Source organism: Dipodomys ordii, unplaced genomic scaffold, assembly GCF_000151885.1.
Source record: "Dipodomys ordii isolate 6190 unplaced genomic scaffold, Dord_2.0 Scaffold45, whole genome shotgun sequence".
NCBI classification, from domain to species: domain Eukaryota; kingdom Metazoa; phylum Chordata; class Mammalia; order Rodentia; family Heteromyidae; genus Dipodomys; species Dipodomys ordii.
In genome coordinates, this window is record NW_012267261.1 from 145,171 (window position 1) to 167,881 (window position 22,711).

Below are 22,711 nucleotides of genomic sequence, written 5' to 3' on the forward strand. Positions count from 1 at the left end.
TTCACCATTAAGTATAATGCTGGCTGTAGGTTTGTCATGTACAGCCTTTATTGTATTGAGGAATGTTCCCTGGATTCCTAATTTTTCCAAGACCTTCATCATAAAGGGGTGTTGGATCTTGTCAAGTGCTTTTTCTTCATCTATAGAGATAACTATGTGGTTCTTATCCTTGCTCCTGTTGATGTGATGAATTATATTAATTGATTTGCATATATTGAGCCAGCTTTGCATCCCTGAAATGAATCTTGTTTGATTGTGGTATATGATTTTTTGGATGGATTGTTGAAGTCGATTGGCCAAAATTTTGTTGAGAAGTTGTGCATCAATGTTCATCGAAGAAATGGGTCTATAGTTCTCTTTCTTTGATGAGTTCCTGCCTGGTTTTGGGATGAGAGTTATGATGGCTTCATAGAATGTGTTCGGTAGTGAACTTTCTCTTTCCATTTCATTGAAGAGTTGGAGGAGGGGCTGGGAAGGTGGCTCAGTGGTAGAGCTCTTGCCTTGCATGCATGAGGCCCTGGGTTTGATTCCTCAGCACCACATAAGCAAAAAGAAAAAAAGCAGGAAGTGGCGCTGTGGCTCAAGTGGTAAAGCACTAGCCTTGAGCTGAAGAGCTGAGGGACAGCACCCAGGCCCAGAGTTCAGGCCCCACAACGGGACCCCCCCCAAAAAAAAAGGAGTTGGTGTGAGCTCTTCTTTTCCTCTTTCTTAGTTTCTTTTTGTAAGTCTAGGGGGCTAGATGGAGTGTTGCCCATGGTTTCTAGTCCCGTCAGTTGTACAGACCAAAAAACAATAAACGGGTAGTAGACAAACAAAACATGCAGGCCTGACAGTTAAAAAAGCTTACGAAGTGGAGATCTCCCAAATTGGTCTGCTGATTCCTGTAACAAGGAAACAGAAGGAGCGGACCCACAGTGAGCGAGTTGGGCCTCTGTTAGGAAGCCCTTTAGGTCAGTTCCAGCCCAACACTGAACCTCCCCACACCCCACAATTCTCACGGTGGGGTTCCAAAGATCCTTGCCCCACAATTCTCACAGCGGGGTTCCAAGGACACCCCTTTCCCCCCCCCCCACACACACACAAGAGAATCTGGGACGTCTCCCAGTTCCTCCAGGGTTGTGGTGCAAGTGCATCTGCTTCGACAACCCTTTACACAATACGAATTGGAGCAGCTGTCCTCACAAAGGAAAACGAAAGTAAAACAGACAAAGGACAGGACAAGACAAATTTGACAGCGCTGTTTTACCTTTGGAGTCTGAGGTCTTGGGGGGTCTTTGGATGTAGTACCCACATCGCAGGACCCCCACCAAGAAGACCACCAAGAGTCAGATGTTCCGAAATGCAAAAGCAAGCCTGCAGCTCAGGCCTCCTACACTCCGACACAGCGGAGCCTAGGAGGAGAGCCCCGAGCTAAAGATTTGTAGGGCTTATAAAGGCAAATAACCAGGTGTTTGGATCACCACCATGTGTTGCTAATTGGTGGTCTAGGTTTGCTCACAGAATTTGCTTAAACAAGCAAGAAATGGTCACTGCCTCAAAAATAGAGTTAACCCTTCATTCTGCATGTGGCTGGTTAGTTTTCCTAGCACCAATAGTTGAAGAGTGTGTTTTTTCCAATGTATGTCTTTGGTTCCTTTGTCAAATATCAGCTGACTATAAGTATGTGGTTTTATTTCTGGATCTTCTAATCTATTCCATTGATCTTCAGGTCTATTTTTCTGCCAATACCAAGTTGTTTTTGTTATTATGGCTATATAGTAGAGCTTGAAATCTGATCTCATAATACCTCCTGCATTGTTTCTTTTGCCTAGAATTGCTTTACCTATTCTAGGTCTTTTTTGTTCCACATGAATTTTTTAATTGTTTTCTCTATTTCAGTAAAGAAAGGTCATTCGGATTTTGATGGGAATTGCATTGGCTTAGTATATCATTTGGCAGTATGACCATTTTCGTGACATTGATTCTACCTATCCCTGAGCATGGAAGGTCCATCCATTTCCTGGTATCCTCTTTGATTTCTTTCTTTAGATTTTTATAGTTTTTAAGTAGGTCCTTTACATCTTTGGTTAGGTTAGTTTCTAGGTATTTTTTTTGAGGTTATTGTGAATGGGGTTGTTTCTCTGATTTCCTTTTCTGCTTGTACATTATTGATTTATATACAACTGATTTTTGTGGGTTAATTTTGTCCTGCTACTTTGCCAACATGATTTGTAAGTTCTAGGAGTTTGGGAGTGGAGTTTTGGGGTCGTTTAGGTATAAGATATCTATAGGGCTGGGAAGGTGGCTCAGTGGTAGAGTGCATCAGCCTTGTATGCATGAGGCCCTGGGTTCAATTCCTCAGCACCGCATAAGCAGAAAAGGCTGGAAGTGGCGCTGTGGCTCAAGTGGTAGAGCGCTAGCCTTGAGCTGAAGAGCTGAGGGACAAGCACCCAGGCATAGAGTTCAGGCCCTATGACAAAAATAAAAAAGATATCTGCATATAGAGATAATTTAATTTCTTCCTTCCCTATGTGGATTCCTTTAATTGTCCTTTTCTTGCCTTATTGCTCTGGCTAAGGATTCCAGAACTATATTGAAGAGGAGTGGGCATTTCTAGATATTTTTTGAGTGTATACAATACACTTAAAAGGGAATTGTCTTCCTGATTTTTCTATTTGATATCGTTGGCATACAGAAGAGTTTTTAAATTTTGTAGGTTAATTTTATATACTGATAATTTACTAATGGTACTTAATAATTGTAGAAGCTTGGTGGTGCAGTATCTAGGGTAATTTTGATTTAAGATCATAACATCTGTAAATAGAGATAGTCTGAATTATTTTCCCTGTTTGAAACCCTTACCTGTTATTGTCCTGTTTTATTGCTGTGGATCGGAATTCCAGAATTATACTGAAAATTAGTGAAAATTTTTTTGTCTTTTTCTCAGTTTGAAAGAAAATGGTTTTAGTTTTGTACTATTAAGTATGATGTTGCTGAAGGATTGACATAGATAACTTGTTATATGTTCCGGCATCTTCAATTCCTAGCTTTTCAAGAGTTTTTATCATAAAAAGATGTTAGATTTGTTAAAATTTTTATCTGCATTTATTGTGAATATCATCATGGAATTTTTCTCCTTGGGTCTATTAATGTGTTGTATTACATTCATAGATTTTTGTATATTAAACCATCCTTGCTTCTCTGGAATGAAACCAAAAATTTTTAGTGAAATTTTTTATTGTTGAATTTAGTTAGCCAATACTTTACTAAGGAATTTTGCCTCTCTGTTCTAAAAGATTGGTCTCTAGTTCTTTTTGTTCAGTCTTGGTACAGTTTTGGGGTCAGTATAATTCTTGTTTCTTTGATAGTAATTCCTCACACTGTATTTCATTATAGCAAGTTTGGGGAGTTGATGTTTGTTGTTCTTTGAAGGTATTAATTGTGTTAAAGGTATTTTCCTTTATTGGTACATTTATTGGTACATTGCTTCTCATAATTCTTCTAGAATGGTTTATATCTTCTTGGGTTAGTTTTAGTACCTTAAAGTTATCTAGGAATGCAACTATTTGTACCATAATTTTCAATCTGTTTGAATAAAGCTTCCAAGGAATTTTTTATGACAGTTTAAATTTCACTCATATTGTTCTTCTATCACATTTTAATCTCAGTTATACTTAATCAGATGATGTCACTTTTGGTCCAATTTGCTAAGGACCTATTCTGTTGTTGTTTTTAAGAACTTTTTGTTTTATTGATTCTTTTTGTACATTTTTTAAACTCTAGTTCATTTATGTCTGCTTTAACCTTTATTATTTTTACTGGTTTGAGACCTCTTTATTATACTGATGTAAGCATTATGGCTATAACCTTTCCATTTAGAACTGCCTTTGCTGTACCCCAAAATTTCTGTTATGTTCTGTTTTATTTTTATTAGATTCTAGGAACTTTTACATTTCCTCTCATTTCTTTGACAATCTACAGGTCATTCAACAAAGTGTTCAGTCTCCATGAGTTTGAATATTTTCTCTGGTTTCTTTTATTAGATTCTAATTTTTATTACATTATGTCTGATAGAATATTTCAGGTTATTTCTATTTTCTTAAATTTCCTGAGACTTGTTTTATAATATAGAATATGATCCTTTTTTTTAGAATGTTCCATTACTGCTGGAAAACTGTGCATTGTGCAGTTGCTGATGAAAACCTCTGTACATATCTGATAGAACCAAATGGTGGATTTAAATCTGAAGCTTCTTTGCTGAATTTTCACTTACAATGATAAAAGTAAAAGTAGATGTTGAAGTCTCAAAGTATCATTTTGCTGGGGTCTATATGTGTTTTAGTTTTCATTTTTTGTTGGTCATGGAGCTTGAACTCAAGGCCTGGGCACTGTCCCTAAGCTTTTTCCACTCAAGGCTAGAGCTGTAGCACTTTGAGCTATAGTGCCACTTCCAGTTTTCTGGTGGTTAGAGATAAAAATCTCATGGACTTTACCTCCTGGGCTGGCTCTGAATAGCAGTCCTCAGATCTCAGCCTTCTAAGTAGCTAAGATTACAGGCATTAGCCATCAGTGTTGGGCTATTTGTGCTTTTAAGGCCAATAGTGCTTATTTGACAAAGTTGGATTTCCAAGCATTGGGTGAAATGCTAAAAGAAATGTTATTTCTTCCTATAAAAAGTTTATTTTATTAATATGAAATGATCTTTATTTCTTACATTTTTTATTTTGATTTTTATATTTTATATTTATATATATTATATACATATATTTATATACAAATATATTTATACTTATAAACATTTATATTTTTAGATTTTATATTTATATTATTTGTATTTTTGTATTTGTATTTGTATTTGTTTAGAGGAATCATTTGTTTAGAGGAATCATTTGCTTACAAGTTTAGTTTTTCAGCCTTTTGTTTTAAGGAAGTGTTTATGTCTCTCGTAGATAACATGTATAGAATAACATGTTACGTTACATCTTTTGGTAGAAGAACTGAATTCATTAGTTTTCTTTTAAGTAATTGTGCAAAAGGGTTTCAAATCAATTTGTCACCATATGAGTACAATGCATCTTCTCCCTCATCTGTCCTGGCCCTGTCAATACCCTCAAATTATGTAGTTCCATTTTTATATAAATATATTTAATAAAATGACTATATTTGGCCACCATTTCTCCTCTATTCATCTGCCCTCCTTCGCTTGGCTCCCCTCACCAAGAAAGGATATTTGATTCTTGGTGTTATTTGTTAAACTGTTCATTAATTCTTCAGAGGAGTTACACCTTTAGAGTCCCCCACTGAGTCTAGAAGACTTTAGTGAGCTTGTATTGTATATATGCACATACTTTGATATAATTTGCATCTATCTACATGAAAGAAAACATGTGCTGCTTATATCTCTGAGCCTGACTTAATTCATTTAGCACTATTTTGGGGCCTATTTAATTCCCTGCAAAGGATACAGTATCCATTTTCACATATATATGCTGAATTTTAGACAGTATTTGACCAGCTTTCTATCTCCATTTGTTTATCCCTTCCCCTTTTACCACTCCCCACCTACAGTTTCCTGGTATTCATTTTGTTAAACTGTAAATTAGGTGTTCAAAGAAGTTACATCAATTGTCTTATTTCCCATGGATGCTCCGGTCTTCAGAAAGAGTATACACACCTACCATTCTCCTAAAGTGATCCACACACTTGAAGCCATTATACTGCTCATGGGGTTCCATCTGTCTACAGCACATCCCTGCCCATCTCTTCCTATCAAACTGTACTTGCTACATCAAGGACATTTCCAACTTTATGTCTTTCACAAACAAATAAAGCTAAAAAAATTGGCATGGAGGTAGTGCTTCAAGAAAAAAGTGTAAAAAATTATGAACACATAATTCTTACCAGCATGCAAATAGTATAAGAAGAAAATAGTAAGAAAATACTGAAATATATTGAGCACTGAGACTCTGAAATAAATACACCAGAAAGGATTGTAAAGATAAATGTAAAATGCTGCTTGGCATCAAGAAAGATAAATTCACCAGGCCCAGGCTCAAGAGAGAGTTTGTCAGAAGGCGCTATATGAGGTTCTTATGTCTTTCATTCTGTCTAAAGTTGTCAGAGACAGCTTCTTGTTTTTAGATTTTAAGGATAGGAACAAATAAGATTTTACTGAAGGATGGAAACCAGAGAATTCTAAGCTTGGAGGCCAGTATGTTTGAAATCACGGAGGACTTAGGAAACAGCATACTATGCTATGTGACTTCAGCTCCATTGACAAATTGATGACCTGGAAAAAGAGCCTGATGAATCAGTTGTAGTTAGAGCCAACCCAAGTGACAAAAACAAGAGCAAAACACAACTTTTCAAGCAAAGAAGCTTGTTTTTATCTTGAATAAAATGCCAGCTTGATAGTGTAGGGATGCTAAGGCACTTAGTTACATTAGGTGCAACGGTAACTTCTGTCTTGTTTCTCTGCTATTTTGTCTTGATCTCATGCTCTAAGCTGGCAGCACAATAGAAAAATAGATAAAATTTTGAAGAGTGTAAGAAAAGTGACCATTACCTATGGGAACTGATGTATTCCCAAAATAATAATAATCCTAGCTACTCAGGAGATGGAAATTTAAGGATCACAGTTTGTTACATAAGTAAGATAATGACTACATTTTTTCTACAGTTATCCCTCCCTCATACCAAGTTGTAAAGTTCATTTCCAACATAGTCTGTTGTTGCATTCATCCTTTGTCCAGCTGTTTCTGTGATTCCCTTTCCCTTTCACAGATCAGATAAGCTTATCTACATGATAAAGTATACAGACAACTAAAACAGAAAGAAAAAGAAATAACTGCATACAGGGAACCTTTTCTTCCCAATTCTTAGAGTTCATTTTGATGTTTCATTTTATCTGGTAGTATGCACTTAGTAATTGGGTTATTGTGATCCTCAGCTAAGAATATCATAGACATGTTCTAGTTATTACGAATGAGGGAAACCATGAATCTTATGTTTCTTTGGGCCTAGCTTGCTTAATTTTTCCAGATCTTTCCATTTCCTTATGAATGAGGCAATGTCATTCTCTAATGAAACATAGAACACCATTATGTGTATATATACCATATCTTCTTCATCCATTCATCTCCTGGGGCATCTGGGTTGGTTCCATATCTTAGCTATGGTCAGTAATGCTGCAGTGAACATAGTTGTGCTGGTAGCTTTAGTATGGCCCTGGTTGTGGTCATTTGAGTAAATGCCCAGGAGTGAGATTGCTGGGTTATAGAGGAGCTCTATGTGGAGTCTTTTGAGGAACCTCCATACTACTTTCCAGAGTGGTTGAGTGAGTTTACACTCCCACCAACAGCATAGTAGTGTCCCCTTTTGGCCACATCCCCACCAACATCTGTTGTTACTGGATTTCTTGATAATGGCCATTCTAACTGGGGTAAGGTAGAATCTCAATGTTGTTCTGATTTGCATTTTTTTTATGCCCAGAGATGTTGAACATTTCTTCATGTGTCTGTTGGCCATTCTAATTTCTTCTTCAGAGAAGTCTCTCTTTAAGTCTTTAGCCCACTTCTAATGGTGTTTCTTTGAGGATTTGTTTTTGGGGGGATTTGATTTTTTGAGCTCTAATTATATTTTAGATAGGAGGCTCTTGTCCATTGTATCCCTAGTGAATATCTTCTCAATCTATGGGTTTTTTATTTATCTTGCTAGATATGTCCTTTGCCATGCAGAAGCTCTGCAGTTTAATGCAATCCCATTTATCCAACATTTCTTTGATTTGTTGTGTTTCTGAGTCTTCATTAAGAAAGTTTGACTTGTGCCAAGGAGTCCTAGTGTTTTCCCTATTCCCTCCTGAAATATTTTCAGGGTATCTGCTTTTACCTCGAGGTCTTTGATCCATTTGGAATTTATTCTGGTGCAAGTGATATATAAGGATCTAACTACAGTTTTCTACACATATATAGCCAATTCTGCCAGCACCATTTATTGAAGAGGCTGTCTTCCATCCTGATTTGTTTTTTTTTTTTTTTTTGGCTCCCTTATCAAAGTTTATGTGGCCAGGTCTAAGGGTTCATTTCTAGATCTTCAGTTCTATTTCAGTTCTATTGGTCCTCAGGCCTATTCTTGTGCCAGTACCAAGTTGTTTTTATTACTACAGCTTTGTAATAGAGTTTGAAGTTTGGTGTTGATATTCCTCCAGAACTGTTCTTCCTGCAGATTGTTTTTGCTATTTGGGGTCTTTTATTATTCCATACAAATTTTGGGGTTGCTTTTTCTCTTTCATTTGGGATATTGATAAGAATTGCATTGAATATATGGAAGAGTATTCCATGGATCCCTATTTCTCCAGAGCTTTCATCATACAGGTGTGTTGTATTTTCTTTTTTTTAAATATTTTTTATTATCTTTTTGTTGTTGGTGGTGGTGGTGATGTGATGGTTGTGGGGCCTGAACTCTGGGGCTGGAGCTGTCCTTCGTCTCTTCAGCTCAAGGCTAGCGCTCTACCACTTGGGCCACAGCGGCACTTCCAGCTTTTTTCTTTTTGCTTATGTGGTGCTGAGGAATTGAACCCAGGGCCATGCAAGGCAAGAGTTCTACCACTAAGCCACCTTCCCAGCCCCATGTGTTGTATTTTCTCAAATGCTTTTCCTAAATCTATTGAGATGATCATATGCTTCTTGTCCTTGCTCCTATTGATGTGTTGAATTACATTAATTGATTTTTATATATTGAACCAGCTTTGCATCCCTGGAATGAATCCTGTTTGATCATAGTATATAATTTTTTAATGTCACTCATCTACTTAAATGATACCCTTTAAGACATTTCTCCTTAATACATATAACTACTGTGTAATTGGCCAGAACTTAGTGGTATTACCACAGCTAGCTATAAAAGTCTAGTTTAAGTAATCCATTCTGTAAGGCCATGTGACCAGCTGCAATCCTGTTACTTGGGGAAAAGAAACAGTGGAATTAAGAAACAGCATATAGCCTGCTGTAGCAAGGAAAGGAACACTTTACTGGTACTGATTTATGAATACACAATACTAATTTTAATGATATAATTATTTAAAGATCACTTAACATGTCTCCAATTCTGGATCATTTATTTGCTTCTAAATAACCTTGTTCTAATTCAAGGTTTAAATTAATTTATTTAAGGTAGTTTTAAAAGGACATTAAAAGAATAACTTCTTTTTTAAATAGTGAACACAGTCTATTACTTACTCCCTAAATCTCCCAAACTTTCCAAATTTTCTAGTGACATAATCAAAGACATGCAAAATAAAAAGAGGGTTGGGAATGTGGCTTTAGTGGTAAAGTGCTTGCCTCACATACATGAAGCCCTGGATTCAATCCTTGGTACCACATAAACAGAAAAAGCCAGAAGTGGCGCTGTGGCTCAAGTGTTAGAGTGCTAGCCTTGAGCAAAAGAAGCTCAGGGACAGTGCCCAGGCCCTGAGTTCAAGCCCCAGGACTAGCAAAAAAAAAAAAAAAAATTGAAAGAGAGCTGTTTTCTAGAAACCACTGAAGACCAATAGCAACATGTCTCTAATGTTGGGAAATGATACAGTGGCAGTCATGATAAATTTATAAACTAATCTAAAATTTCTCTTTCAGACTAAGTAGAAAACATCACTTCTTCTACTCTAGCAGGCTTTTGCAATAGCTATGTATAGTTGATGTTCCTCTTTATTTTCTGGCATACTTCTAAAATCCTTGAATATATGAAATGATAAGAATATTGATACATGAGCTTGAAAACAGGATGCTTATAATTGGTATTCTATGACTTGAACTACACCTCCAGGTAAGATTTTTGTGATTAATTGGGGATGGAATTTACAGACTTTCCTTCGTGGGTTGGCTATGAAGCAGGATCTCCCCTGATGTCTGTTTCCTAGCTGAGCTTACAGTATGAGTTACCAATACCAGCAGGACTGTCCAGTATACTAATGAGAGGACTAGTAGCTGGGCCTCTAAGAACTTCAAGGTAGTGATTGTTCACTGAAAAAGCCTTGGCATGATTCAATGGTTGTGACTTTCAGCCCCAGTCTTCAACCTCTAGGAAGGTAAGAAAGGATGAGGTTTAAAATGACTATCAGTGGCCAGTGATTTAATCAATCATGTCATCATAATGAGGCCTCCATGAAGCTTATTAAAAAATAAATAAAATAAATAGGATATAGAAGGTCTCCAGATAGCTGAATCCATGCAGGTTCCTGGAGAGAGATGTAACAGGAGAAAATAGGAAAGCACCACTATGATCTCTTCTATGTAGCTCTTCATCTGTATCTTTTGTAATATACTTTGCAATAAAGAAATAAACATAAGTAAAGTATTTCTCTGAGTCTTGGGAGCCACTATAGCAAATAAATTAAAGTCCAAATAGTTATGTAAACCCTAATGTGTAACTGGTTATCAGAAGCATGGTCCCCAACATCTGAGATAAGGGTATTCTTATGAGTCCTTGACTTGTAGGATCTAACACAGCCCCCTGATAGACAGAGTCAGGATTAACTGCAATCAGAAGACACTCAACTTGTCCATTGAAGGATCTCTTATATCAAAAGAACTGACTGATGGTTGGTAGAGAGAAATCCCTTCATTTTAGTGACCAAAAGGAACCAAAGTTGTGACATAGAAGCTGTGTGTTGTACTGAGTGTAAAACAGGAAAAAGGCATTGATTCCTCCTCCCTATCCTTCCCCCATTTCCTACAAAAGGACTAGAGATGAGGGTGTATAGAGAGTAACAGTGGTTGAGGGGAATATATCTCCATCCTTCTTCTTGAAATGGACTGGTTCCTTGGACAAGTTGCACCTGGTCACAGCATTATTTTCCAGATTGAGTCTTCATGACATTTAAACCGAGCTGCTAAAGGTCTTTGTACAAGTCAATGAAAGAAGCAATACCTCTATAAGGTGACCTACAGCAAAACCTGGTCGGGAAATAAAACCCTTTTTGCCATCTTCCTGTGGAGGAAAGCAGCATCACAGTAGGTCCCCTCTGTGTCCTCATCTCCTTTAGCAACAAGCTCTTTCTTCCAGTAAAAACAAAACAAAACAAAACAAAAAACGATAGTGAGCTCAAGCAGTTTTATTATCCCTTTATTTTCTCTAAATAATTTGAAGGCACATTATATAATCTGTAAGATAACTCTTCAATAAAAGTCAGCAGGGGAAAGCCATTAAGCACATTTTAAACAAAAACTATTGCTCAAACACATAAACAATTTAAACAACCTCAAGAGTAAACACCCTCTCTTCCCACAAGAACAAAATTGCTACAAGAAGTAACAAAACAAAAAGTAAACAAGCCCCACCAAAAAGAGCTTACAAATTCCCTAGAATTTCCCTTAGCAACCGTACAAGATCCATTAGGCTTCTACATCAATGAGTTTTTTCTATTACATTAGGCAATATAAAAGGGGAAAGGGTCAGGTTAATACCTGATTTTTCTCTGCAACAATAAATTCCAGAAGACATTGCACTGATATATTCTAAGTTTTGAATACAAAAGGATAGAGGGAAAAGGCCTTGAGTTTATCAATTCCAGTATTGAAATCAATACCCTACCTCTCACCTTGTAAAAAAAAAAAATCCAAAGCTGTATACTGATTGCTCACACCTGTAATTCTAGTTGCTCGGAGCCTGAGATCTGAGGATTACAGCTCAAAGCCAGACCAGACAGTAAAGCTTGTAAGACTTTTCTATCCAATTAACTACACAAACAAAGCTGGAAATGTAGCTGTGGTTCAAGAGGTGGTAAAGCATCAGCCTTTAATAGAAAACTCACAGATGAGTTCAAGCCCCCAAGACTATCAGACACACACACACACACACACACACACACACACTCAACTCCAAATGGATCAAAAATCAGTATCTGATTTTTTTTGTAACTACTACAGGAAAACATAACTGAAACTTATAGACACTAGGTAACTATTTTCTGAATGAGTCCAATTTCCCAGAAAATAAGAACAAGAATTGACAAACTAGACTTAAATTGTAAGTTTCTGCATATCAGCACTAATTGCCAGAATCAGAGACAAAACTACAGAATGGGAAAAAGTCTTTACCAGCTATCATCAGTCAACAAAAGAAATAATATTCAGAATATGTAGAGTGTTCAAATCCCAGGACCAGCACAAAAGAGAAAGGAAGAAAAGGAAGGAAAAGAAAGGAAAGAAAAAAGAAAGAAAGAGAGTGAGAAAATTGCCTAATCTAATGGAGAAATGAGCTGAACAGATAGTTCTCAGGATGAAAAGAATACAAATGGTTAAAACACACTGAGACTATATGGGGATTTTTTGTTTTTTGGTCAGTCATGGGGCTTGAACTCTAAGCCTGGGCATTGCTCCTCAGCTCTTCAGCTCAAGGCTAACGCTCTACCTCTTGAGCCATAACACCACTTCTGGTTTTCTTGTGTTTTTTTTTGGAGATAGAGTCTCATGGGGGCTAGGAAGGTGGCTCAGTAGTAGAGTGCTTGCCTTGCATACATGAGGCCCTGAGTTCAATTCCTCAGCACCACATAAGCAAAAAAAGCCAGAAGTGGCACTGTGGCTCAAGTGGTAGAGTGCTAGCCTTGAGCTGAAGAGCTGAGGGACAGCACCCAGGCCCAGAGTTCAAGCCCCACGACCGGCAAAGAGTCTCATGAACTTTCCTGCTTTGGCTGGCTTTGAACCGTGAGCTTCAGATCTCAGCCTTCTGAATAGCTAGGATTACAGGGGTGAGCCACCACTCCCAGCTTTATATGGGGATTTTTGAAAACCCCTTTTCCTTCCCTTCATCCTCCTGCCTTCTTCTGGCAGTTGCTTAATTTCTGTTTCCTGAACATGAAATAAACTTTGTTTCTGGGTCTTTTATTTTTCATCCCTTGGCATGGAATGTGCCCAGCTCCCTTTTAGCTCAGCAAAGGCTTTTAGGCCTACTTTTACAGATCCTTCCAAATATATTCACTCATGACTTCTCCTAGGGAACCTAGTACCTGTCCCCACTATGGTCAGGGTGTCCCCAATGCAAGTACAACACTGACTAGCATAATTAAGACTCCCCACCCACTGCAGTAGCTCCAAATTAGGAACTATTTCTACTTATCTTTGAACTAAGTATATCAATCTAGAGCTAAGCATGTAAATGTTGAATTGTAAATAAAAATGCACAACAGAATACAACTGTATTCCTGAGAACATACTCCTTTCCCTGTTTTTCCAAGGATGGCAATGATTTGGCTCATCCCACTGTATTGTTGGACTGGTACCCAGATTTCTGAAATTCCAGCACAAATTCCTTTGTATAGCTTACCATTATTTCCAGCAGTAACTAACCAAGAAATCAGTAAAAGCTAAACGTGCACTGCTAGATAATGAACAGAAAGATGCACAGGGGAGATAGCAAACACTGCCTTTTTCTGACACCAACACCACAGAGGCAGTTACAGGATACATAGAGAAACAAGAAAATTAGAAGCCATAAGAAGTAAGGTGTCACATTCCATTTTATAGCCACAAAGGTACTTGGGCACTGGATCATCCTGCACCAGGTGCCCATGAGCAGTCCCTCTGAAACTTCTGTAATTCTAGCAGGCAAATGATGCACACTTCTCCAACATCTCTATTTCTAGACTTTCAGATGTTCAGTTGCTGACCTGAAGCCCATCTGTTGTCCAGATGTTAGTGAGTTGATTCTGCCCCCTTGGCAATATGCCATGGTCCTTGACATGGTCCTTGAACTGTGAGCATCATTACATGTCTTAGTTCTTCATTTTTTGGCAGTCTGGGCTTCCAAACCACATTTACAACTACTAGCTTTCTTGTAAGCCTTACAGGATTCATCAAATCAGTTTCCTGTCATCTGTAACTGTGAATAATTACATTGTCTAAATCATGGTTTGCTATTGAGGAGGAAGTAAACATGAAAGTGAAAAACATATTCATTTAGAAATAATCAAGGGATTGGGAAGGTGGCTCAGTGGTAGAGTGCTTGCCTTGCATGCATGAGGCCCTGGGTTCGATTCCTCCGCACCACATAAGCAGGAAAAAAAAAGCCAGCAATGGCGCTGTGGCTCAAGAGTTCAGGCCCCACGACCATACTCCCCCAAAAAAAAGAAACAATCAAGATTTCCTTCCTATCCATATTGGGGGAATTATAATACATGAAAAATACACATTCTGGGCAGGAGTGTTGAACTAGGTAGGAAACAATTGCATCTGACTAAAGTTACTTGGTGCCTGGTACCAGGACAGAAAGATGAAAGCTGGCAGTGATGGACAGACATGAGCAAACAAACAGTAGCAAATGTGTTCTTTTTAAGTTAAGACCCTGCCATTGTCCATGGCTGTGAAAGAAGGCTTTACAGGGGAGCTAGTGCTCAAAGTCTAGATGGAAAGAAAATTTTGCAAAGAAGTTGGCCCCAGAGTCTCAGGGAGACGGAATCACAGAAGAGTATTGGCTTGATTCTGGGGACAGGATCAAGTTATACAGTCAAAAGGATTCTGGATTACCGTATACCATCTGGGAAATGAAGTGTACCTGGCTAAGGTAACTATTTCATTCCTTAGCAGAAAGATACTCTAGTTGATTCTAATAAGAAAGGGAATGTGTAGGTCCTATCTGATTATTAGTAAAGAACCCCAGAGAGTGGCCAAGTGTATATTTTAAGGGGAGAGGTTATACATACAAAGATTATTAAAACAGTTGCTAAGGCAAGAGACAGTAAATGACTGATTTAGGCAGCACAGTAAATAGGAAGGAAAGAGAGAAAGATCAGCCTCAGACTCTTTTTTCTTTTTTTTTTGTCGGTCGTGGGGCTTGAACTCTGGGCCTGGGCGCTGTCCCTCAGCTCTTCAGCTCAAGCCAAGCGCTCTACCACTTGAGCTACAGTGACACTTCCAGTTTTCTGGTGGTTTATTGGAGATAGGAGTCTCACAGTCTTTCCTGCCCGGGCTGGCTTTGAACCGCGATCCTCAGATCTCAGCCTCCTGAGTAGCTAGGATTAGAGGCGTGAGCCACCAGCGCTCGGCAGCCTCAGACTCTTGAGAAGACATGACATGGTAATCATCCAGTAGAGTAAGGAAATGAAGAAGACTAAGGAATAATATTGGCACTTCTAAGCAGATTTTGATGGGAAAACTGATTCGGCATACTACATTTAAAGAGTAGTCCCAGTGGTTTAATTAGTGTGTAAGTCTGGAGTTCAGTAGGACTACTCAGAAGAGCCATAAAGACCAGGAACTTTAGCCCTCAAGAGGAGGGTGGGAAGAGAATTGAGTGTTCAAGACCATAGCAAGACTGTCTCAGAAAAACTTGAAGCTTATATGTGGTAAAAATGTGAGTAGAGACTATTATGTTACTGAGGGGGAGGAAACAGTAGACGAGAATTTCCTGGGAACCTCAGCATCTAAGGGGTGAATAAGAGAAAGTTACCCATAGATAATAAAGGTAAAAATGAGCAGCAAGTGCTGTCATACAGTCTTTAAGAATGAGCATGAAATGTAGCAAATACATCACATACAATATAGACTAAAAAGTAGCCAATGGCTTAGCAGAAGAATACAAGGAGGCAATTTTAGGAATATACAAATAAGAGTTCTGTAGATCAAGAAAGAGAAAAGAGGTGGAGATAATCCTTGACCTTTGAGAAACTGGATTTTGAAGACAATAAGACAATACATAGGGAGCATGGAAAGTTGAAACAGATCATTCTATTTAAATTGAGATAAGTAAGTTAGTGGAAAAGAAATTGAACATGTTTTTCTTCTGGAATTTTCTGCAGACCTCATTTTAACTTCTAGGCTCACATGTACTCACAGCTCTCACCTCCAGTGCCCCAGGCTCTACTGATCCTCTGAGACATGATCTTCAACATAAATTGGGCAGTCTACCTCAAGACCCACAAACTTCAATTACAGTAAGCAATGCTGGCTGGTGCCACTTACCTCAGTCCTGTACCTCCTGTCCCCTTGAGACTCTAAGGGTGACTAAAGCATGGAGTGGTAGTCCTTGGTGGGAGGAAGGGGTAGGCACTTGATTGCTATGTTCCCCAGTTAATCAATGATCCTGCACAAGTACACACTCCACCAGCCCAACTCAGCCTGACATGACTGAGAAACAGTTTATTTCATTTTATTTTTTTTCTTTTCTTTTTGGATCATATTAAGAATTGTTGGGAAAAATTTTTTTGAGGAGGGGCAGGTTTGCGGGGTGGTGGAGAAAAGACCCTATGTTTGGAATTGTGCTTCTACTTACTTTTTTTTTGCCATAGGGCTATTTTCTATTATAAGTTAGTTTGACTGCCTTTATGACGTTCTTGATGGTTCTTTATATTTGAGGGTATGTTATTTTGTGCAGATATCCTTATCTGAATTCTTTTATCTAAGATCAGAGATTAATATCTTTTATTTATTCAATAAATATGACATACAGGTAATACATTAAAAGACATACCATAATTAATGAAAGCTTTAATCAGTTAAAAAATGACCCAATACAGAATGCATACATTGGATGGAACTTGTTTTTTTTTTTAATCCAATTTGCTATTCTTCTTTTGATTGGAGAATTGAATCCATTAATGTTTAGGGTCATGTTTTCTGACATTTTCTCAATTTCTTGTATTTCATTTTTTCCCCTCTTCCTGTGTTTACTAAATTGATCTTTTGGTGATTTTTGTCTGATGTGTTTCTTTGATTTTGATTGTTTTCTTCAGATTGTATATGAAGAAATTAGGTGCTGAAACCAAAACCCTCCATGACAAACTAAAGAGGAATTCATGATCACTAAACCAGCATTACAAAGAATTCTAAAGGGAGGGATACAATCTGAAGAATACAATCTTACTATATTTTAACTAAATTGAAATAGGCCCATATGGCCAATGATTACTACATCAGATGGTGACTCTAAACAATCAAAACCAAGTGGACCCTAGCTAGCAGTAAAGCAAAACATGAGCATTTCAAGATAGTAAAAGAAGACTTTCCAGAAGGGGAATCTAGTGACTTTGTCCTTAAGCACAGGATACAAATCAGTGCTGTCTCCAAGGGGAGCTATAACATGACAGTCAGAACTGATGGTAAGCATGAGAGTGAGGCATGGTGCAGAAAGGACCCAGAGAAGTCTTAACAATGTGTTGGATATAAAAATAAGGCAAAAGGAGGATTGTAGAGATAGATCTGGGGGAGGAAAAAGAAGGACGCTTCCTGTGGACATGGTACCAACTCTAAACCTAGCAAGCTCCAAAACCTCTATTAGACCCTTTCTCTTTCTCCTAATCACTGTGTAATTTAATGGAAGGATCCCTCATTTACAGAGGAATAAACTGATGCCAGCAACAGTAGCTGAATAGTCAAGGGAACATATATTGAATGTGTAGCAGACTGAGTCTTTGTAATTCTCAACCCGTATCCCCGCCTTCCCTGTTCCTGACTACCTTCACTACAGAAAGGCAGAGCCTCGGAATGAAAACTGAAAGTAGACAATGAGCAGGCAGAGGGAGCCCCAGAGGAGGCCCCAGCGAAGAGAGAAGAAGTTGTAGCTCAAGCCGCCCTGGGCTTTCAGCTTGGAAGCATCCGAGGTATAAGTGGCCTCCTCCTCCAGCAGCTTCTCGCTGGGCTTCCAGTGCACAATGCCCTCCTGGCAGGCCTCGCAGAACTCACTGCGGTGTGATCCGCTGTCTGGGCGGCTGGCCACGTGGATGCGGTACTGGCCTCCATCCTCATCATAGCACTGCTCACGCAGGCTAGTGATGAGGTTGTCCACCAGCCCTTCAATGTTCTCTTCCAGCATGCTTGACTCGTCCAGCCGCGCCGTGCCACACTGGTAGCACAACTGCTTGAAGACACGCATGCGCACGGAGCCCATCCGCTGGGTGCGGTCCAGGTACATGTGGAAGAGGATGACCACGCTGGCTGACTGCCAGGTGTGCCAGCACCAGGAGCAGTGGAACCTGCAGAGAGGTAAAGGTGGAATAGAAAAGGTGAGTCTCCCAGTAATCACCTGCCCTGAGGAGCCCAGAAAGGAAAGGAATATATACCTAAGCCTGGAAATAGAAGTCAATTTTTTACCACTCTTTGAGTTCATTAGTGCTCCAAGGCTGACTGCTACTGGTGAATGCTCTTGGGACCAGAGCAGCCTCCCCAGAAGCCTGGCCCTGGAGCAACCTGGCAAGCAGCAGTGCTTAGCATTAGCATGCCTTCCTGCAGCCTCAGCATTGAAAGCCTCACACATGCAAGGTTTGCACCTGGATGCTACACAGGTCACTCCCCATCTCTAAGCCTCTTTTCTCATCTGAGAAATGCAGTGGCCTGCGCAGACCTGCTGTGGTTCTGAATAGGGGAGGGGAATGAAATGCACTATCAGACTCATCACTTTTTCTGAGGAGAAGAGATGCCAAGCACAGACCCCAGCACACTGTAGATCCTTAGACTATGGTCAAGACTGATGGGCAGGTGTACATAAACCGAACAAGATAGGGTCTACCAAGTATGGTCCCCAATGAACACTCTCCCCACAATGAACAGCTCATCCCTAGATTCCACTCCAGCCCTGTAGACAGGATGGGAAAAGTGGCTTCAGGTCCCTATTCTCGCCACTCCTGTCACAAAACATCCACTTACATACACACATGCAGTGTTGTCTAACTTCCCTTGAGCTCTAGTCTCTAAGCCTGTGGGGAGGTGGCTTGGGGCTCATCTAGCCAAGCCCTACTCCCCAACCTCTGACACCTTCAGTACAGAGCTCGCATTACTATGGCAGCTCCCTCCTCTATTCTGGAGATTAACCTCTTCCAGGGACCTATTACAAAGGCTTCACACTTCAAAATGCCCACTGGGCTGATTCTGCCCTTATCACTGTTCATTTCAGGCCCAGTGATTTTGAAAGATATCTAAAGAACTTGTGTCAGTCTGACAGGCATCTCTCTGTACCTGTTGTATGTCAAGTACTACTCAGCCCAGGCTGAGAAATAGAGTAGCCAACTCCTGACCCCTGGAAGCCACCACCAATGTGAACTCAGAGCAATACCAACACCACCCGTGTCAGAGGAGCCTAACTGGTTCTGAGCCAGAATGGGTCCTTTTCCCCATCCCCCTGACGGGATAGTTTATAGGGCACCGTTCATTAACATTGAAGGCTTATTAAAGACAATGAATCTGTGTACTGAATGAGCACAGTAATCACGCTGAAGTCCTACTTGAGGCCAGCGGGGAGCCAAGAGTTACTGGCCACCTAGAACCTGAGGCAAGAGGAGCCAGTAGCCTCTGGAGCTCAGTCCCCAAAGCACTGAAGCCCCTGTAAGATATGCCTAAAAGATGGCTTTTGTGGTTGGGTTTTGGGATCTGTTGTGGTTGCTGGGTTTTTTGTTTTTTGTTTTGTTTTTCTGAGAAGTGATGTGGACTCACAAATACTAAGAGCAAAATTAAAGCTAAGCATTCTAGACTCTTCCATTTTGTATCTATGTCTACTTCTCTGAGCCGTTATTTCCTGTGGTTACTTTGCAGTCATCTCGAAAGCCAAGAAGAAGTGGACAAGAGACCTGACTACTTGCCAGTGTTTGTTATAACAAAGCCTCAACTAACCAATCTTGATACAGTGATCTGTCAGACCATCTCTGAGCCAATTCCATTCACCTCTGACCATCTCTGAGCATGTTTCTGACTGGGAGTGTTTTGTCTGTATACACTGCCCCTACTGCCTCCAAGGATGGCTGTAGATGTACTGAAGTGCTTTCTCTCATGGCATACTTTTTCCATGTAGTAAATCCTTCTCTGCCCTTCACTATGTCTCTCACTTAATGTCACGTGGAGTTCATAGATGCTAAAACTCATTTTACCCCCCACACTCAAGTGGCTTAGATGCTTCATGTTTTCAGCTTCTGCATCTTTTAAAATAAATCAGTGCAGACCTACTTCCTTTTTTGAAAGTCAGATTTCAGATTGTAAATTTGAAAACTTCAGACCTGCGTAAGCTAGAAATTAAAAAATCACTATAATCTGAGTAAAGTGGTTAAAACATGTAATCATAGCTACTTAGTAAGGAAAGAATGGGATGTCAGTTCCAGGCCAGCCCAGACTACAAAGTCATTTGTGAAACTCCATCTCAACCAACAGATGAGTTGTAGTAGCTTGTGATTGTTATCCCTGCTTTGGGGGAAGCCACTGGTTGGGTGCAGTGGCGCATGACTGTCATCTCCAGTGGCATGGGAAAGCACAAGTAGGAGGATTGAAGCCCAGGTATGAAGTTGAACTCCACTTCAAAAGTAATCAATGCACAAAAAGAGACTGGAGGTGTCTCTCAGTTGGTAGACCCTCCTGCCTAGTAATTTCAAAGTCCTGCCTAGTAATTTCAAAGCCCTGAGTTCAATCCCAACACTGCTTACACACACACACACACACACACACACACACACACACACACTAGTGGGACTAGAACACAGAGAGTGAGAGAGCTGTTGTACATACAGCTAGATACAGCCAGTACCCAGCTCTTAGCAGGTGCTAAACAGATGCTTCTTGAACTAATTTGAGTCAATCAGCTGTTCTCTGCCATTTATCAAAAAGGGTTGAATCTAATGTTTTCAGGTCTTGAAACAAGAAAGAGCACAACATAAGCTCCCCACCCATAACCTGTCTCCTTCTGTTCCCATCCTCAGCACCATTCTGCCTCATGAGAGGCTACATGTACATACATATGTAAACAACTCAGACTCCATATCCAAGTGTTACCCACCTTCCAAAATACAACTGCTTATCAACTTCTCTTAAGGCCAAAGGCCCCCAAAGGACTGTGGAGGTCTTGCAGATGAGCCTGAGGCAGTTTGGGTCAGGAATGCCCTGGTCTCAGTCCCAAATCACAGCTCAGACGGTGAAGCATGTGATCCTCAAGATCCCCTGGCGATACTCACAAGACACTACATTGAAAATGATCTTTGCAACTTCAGCATGGGGAGAAGTTGGGGGGTAGATAGTAGGAAAATCAAAGGAGGGGGGTAACTATGTCCAACAAGAAATATACTCATTACCTTACTCATGTAAATGTAACCCTTCTGTACAGCATCTTAACAATAAAATTAAAAAAATCAAAAAAAATCACCTTGAATGCTGGAAGGTATAGAGCCCCTAAAAAATAGGGGGCTCTGGGCCTAAGGACAAAAGGGAGGCCCTGCTTAAAGCTAAGCCTTTTAGTCACAGCTAATAGAAGTGAAAGAGCTTTGAGTGATAGTCCAGGACCAGCCCCTCATTTTGCAAGGTTTGACCTGAGAGCCAAATAGGGAAAGGGGCATAGCCAAGTTGACAAATATTTTCTGGCTCACAGGAGGTGACTCAAGCTTTTTGTGTTCAACTCAAGTTTCCTTTAACTGAACAAAAAACCCCAGACCCAGAGCACAGGTCCACCTGCTTTCAAGAGATGGTAGGAACATGAATGACAACAAAAGCTCATTGCTGAATGTGGAAGACTAAGACCAAAGATGGAATATAACTTGGCCAGGCTTGCATAGGAGTGTACAAAACAGCCATGGTTAGAACCATGGTTAGGCATCTGTGACTCTCCTGGCAGTATTTTCTCTGTTCTCCCAGGGCTGACACAGAGGGGGACTGACTGCAAGCCCAGGCTCTGTCCTTCTTTAGAAGGTACCCCAGGGCTGTGACCCAGGGGCTCTTTGTGTAACCCTCTTCCACAGGGCCTCTCACCTCCCTGAGGCATGTTGCTCCAGATACTGCTTCCAGCCAGGAGCCAGTTCGTTGGGTTTGAGGTTGGGGTCAATGATGAGTTCCCAGCTGTCCGCTGGCTTTGCTATTTCCATCTTCTCATAGAAGACCTTCTTCCACTCACAAGTCGTCAGGCTGGTAGACATGGTCCTGACAGCAAAAGTAGAAATCTGTACCCTGCCTGAGTGAGAACCCAGAAAGAACCCAGATAGGTACCGGGCAGTGCAGTTTCTCTAGTGTGAAAATCCCCATCCACAGAACTCAGCTTCTACCTTTGTTACCCTGGAACCTGTTGCTATGACATCCAGGCAGGTGCCCTGGCAAGCAACATTCAGGGCTGGGGAGGAGAGAAGCCCCCAGGGGAAAGGCCAGGTCTTAAGCTAAGCTGAAGAGACAAGGTTGCCTAAGTGGAGTACACAGCATGAGAGGCTCAGAGCCAGTGGGGGAGTGAGAAAATACCCTGGGCCTCTAGAGATCTCTGTGATGTAAGGGCTAGCCAGTGGTCCAACTCCACCCCACCGTTCTCCCTGGCCTTCTCCATGTCATCCTAGGAAGTTAAACAGGACAAGGAGATGTAGAACCTGCTACACCCATACTCCAAATGTGCTATGGGCATCATTTTCCATGTGCTAGGCACAGCTGCTTGCTCTGTAGCTATCCAAGGCACACCAGGGAACACCAGGTTTGTACAACCATCATCTATAACCGCATCCCTGAATTACTTTCGAACCTTTCAAAAAATGTCCATTTGTTCATTTATTGCAAAATTATTGTGTTCAATCAGGGAGCTGGAGAGAAGTAACTCGTGGTCTCTTTTCCTGGGGAGATCTTAGAATAGTTGGGGAGATGGAATGCAATTGAATTCCCTATGAGAAGTACAGTCGTAGTATTTCAGACTCACAGAATTCTTAGAGTTCAGGTTCAGTTCTGGGTCTTCACTGTAGCTAAGGCTGCTGCTGGAAGATACAGTTTGCTCAGAGCTGCTCTAACTACTATAGAACAGGCAATGGAGT

General features: G+C 40.2%; 1 protein-coding gene and 1 long non-coding RNA gene across 2 annotated transcripts; one reads left to right on the top strand and one right to left on the bottom strand.

Annotated features, from left to right (window-relative positions):
* The first annotated feature begins 1,373 nt into the window (after positions 1–1,373).
* On the top strand, positions 1,374–13,453 carry LOC105987966. The gene is made up of 3 exons (XR_001175181.1): positions 1,374–1,479; positions 13,337–13,342; positions 13,442–13,453. It is a non-coding gene; the product is annotated as an uncharacterized LOC105987966 (long non-coding RNA).
* A 3,974-nt stretch (positions 13,454–17,427) lies between these two features.
* Rtp2 (receptor (chemosensory) transporter protein 2) lies at positions 17,428–21,844 on the bottom strand. Its single transcript, XM_013019403.1, has 2 exons — positions 21,681–21,844; positions 17,428–17,938 (listed from the first exon to the last, which is right to left on the bottom strand). The coding sequence occupies exons 1-2, from the start codon at positions 21,842–21,844 to the stop codon at positions 17,428–17,430; spliced, it is 675 nt and encodes a 224-aa protein (XP_012874857.1).
* Between the last annotated feature and the right edge of the window lie 867 nt (positions 21,845–22,711).